Below are 1,613 nucleotides of genomic sequence, written 5' to 3' on the forward strand. Positions count from 1 at the left end.
CTCTCTCTCTCTCTCTCTCTCTCTCTCTCTCTCTCTCTCTCTCTCTCTGTGTGTGTGTGTGTGTGTGTACGCGCGCGCGCGCACGCGAGCGTGCCTGGCACGGGTCACGGCGGACGCGTCCAGCCCAGCCTAGGCGCCACGGGGGTCGCGCGCTGCCGCAGTGCGGCACGGTCAGTGGCGGTTACGAAACTTGCCGAAACGTGACACAGTGTGACAATGCGCTACGAGTGGCGAGTATGTCTGTGTCTGTGCGTGTCGCGGGAGGAGGGGTGATGTGACGCCATCACACAAGTCTGACAGGCTTCATCAGAGGATGGAGTCAATGGGATCGGATATCGAATATCGAATGATGCTGAGAGGACGAATCTCTCCCGGAGTTTGGCGGCGTGAAGCGGGTCGAGGCGATAGTGAACTCTCGCCTGTCCTGAGCGACGAGACCCGAAACTCGAACGATCAACGACCGGAGCGTCGGAAGGAAAAACAAAGCCAGAGACAGTCGCCCCGCCGCGGTCGCCGCCGGAGCCACACGGCCGGGTGGGCCGGGACGGGGCGAAGACGCCCCAAGCCCATAAAATCACCGGGTTTAAACTCGTCGGACGAAAATTTACTGATGTTGTTGCACATGTTGTTCTGCTCGATGACGTATAAGGTGGTGGTGGTGATGATCGAAAGTGAAACTTCTCTCTCGGGACGGCGACGGACGTGAACTCTCCGTTTTATTGCGATATAGCGACAGCAACGACACTACTGTTCGCTGCGCCTCACTCCGATCAACTTTGCCCGGCTCCATAACGCTGCTTTTTTGCACGTCCATACACACACGCACACACACACACACACACACACCACGTGTCTATACTCCAACGATGCGGGAGCTATAGCATGTGAGGTAACAGAAAAAAACACATATCTATACGACGGCGGCTCCAGAAAGAATTCGTACGCGTGATAGTCATGTCATTACATGAGTCGTCTCTCGCCTTCGCCGCCAATGACATTTTTTCCACTCCGCAACTCGGAGAGCAGCGACTGCGGAGCGAAAAGAAAGTGCGCCCGCGGGAGCCCGCGCCGGAGGTATTTGAACCTCGGGCAATGAGATTGGAAACGGCCGGCTCGTCGACACCTTATCTCGCCAGCACCTTCCAGTTCGAGTGTCCGTGATTAATGCGAGAGGCTGGGGGGCGCAGGGGGCCAACACCCTCCCGACCTTCACTCACCTCATGTCTGCCCGTTAAGGTGCCGGTGCGGGAGACGACGGGGACCCCTCCGCCGGGCTGGTCGGGGGCGGCGGCGAGCTGCCGTCGCGGAGGTGGCTCCGGAGCGAAGCAGGGCCTCGACGTCCACCTCGAGCAGGAGGCTTCAGGTCCGAGCGGGCCGCAGGAGGCCGTCCTCTGCGCGCACCGACGTCCACGAGCCTGTCGCCGCCGGTCGCATATCACTCGCGTTCTCTCCCGGTCGTCGCGCACCTCAGGCCTCGCTGGCGCGCCTGCTGTCGTCCGCGTCGTGTGGGCCCGCGCGCTCGCCGCAGACTGCACTCAGCTGGGCACGCCGTCAGGCACGCCGAGGCGGTGGGGCTCGCGCGCGCGAGGTTGTGGCGGGGCGGGGCGGGGCGG

At 61.9% G+C, this 1,613-nt stretch overlaps 1 protein-coding gene across 1 annotated transcript in view; it reads right to left on the reverse strand.

The window, feature by feature from the left end:
* The window catches only part of LOC127750929 (beta-glucuronidase-like), an 8,818-nt gene extending 7,596 nt beyond the window's left edge, over positions 1 to 1,222 (reverse strand). The window contains exon 1 of the mRNA XM_052273639.1: positions 1,218 to 1,222. Within this exon, the coding sequence (XP_052129599.1) occupies positions 1,218 to 1,222 (5 nt within the window). The remainder of the gene's footprint in view (positions 1 to 1,217) is intronic.
* Positions 1,223 to 1,613: the final 391 nt, after the last annotated feature.

Source organism: Frankliniella occidentalis, unplaced genomic scaffold, assembly GCF_000697945.3.
Source record: "Frankliniella occidentalis isolate FOCC.00 unplaced genomic scaffold, Focc_3.1 Scaffold290, whole genome shotgun sequence".
Lineage (NCBI taxonomy): Eukaryota > Metazoa > Arthropoda > Insecta > Thysanoptera > Thripidae > Frankliniella > Frankliniella occidentalis.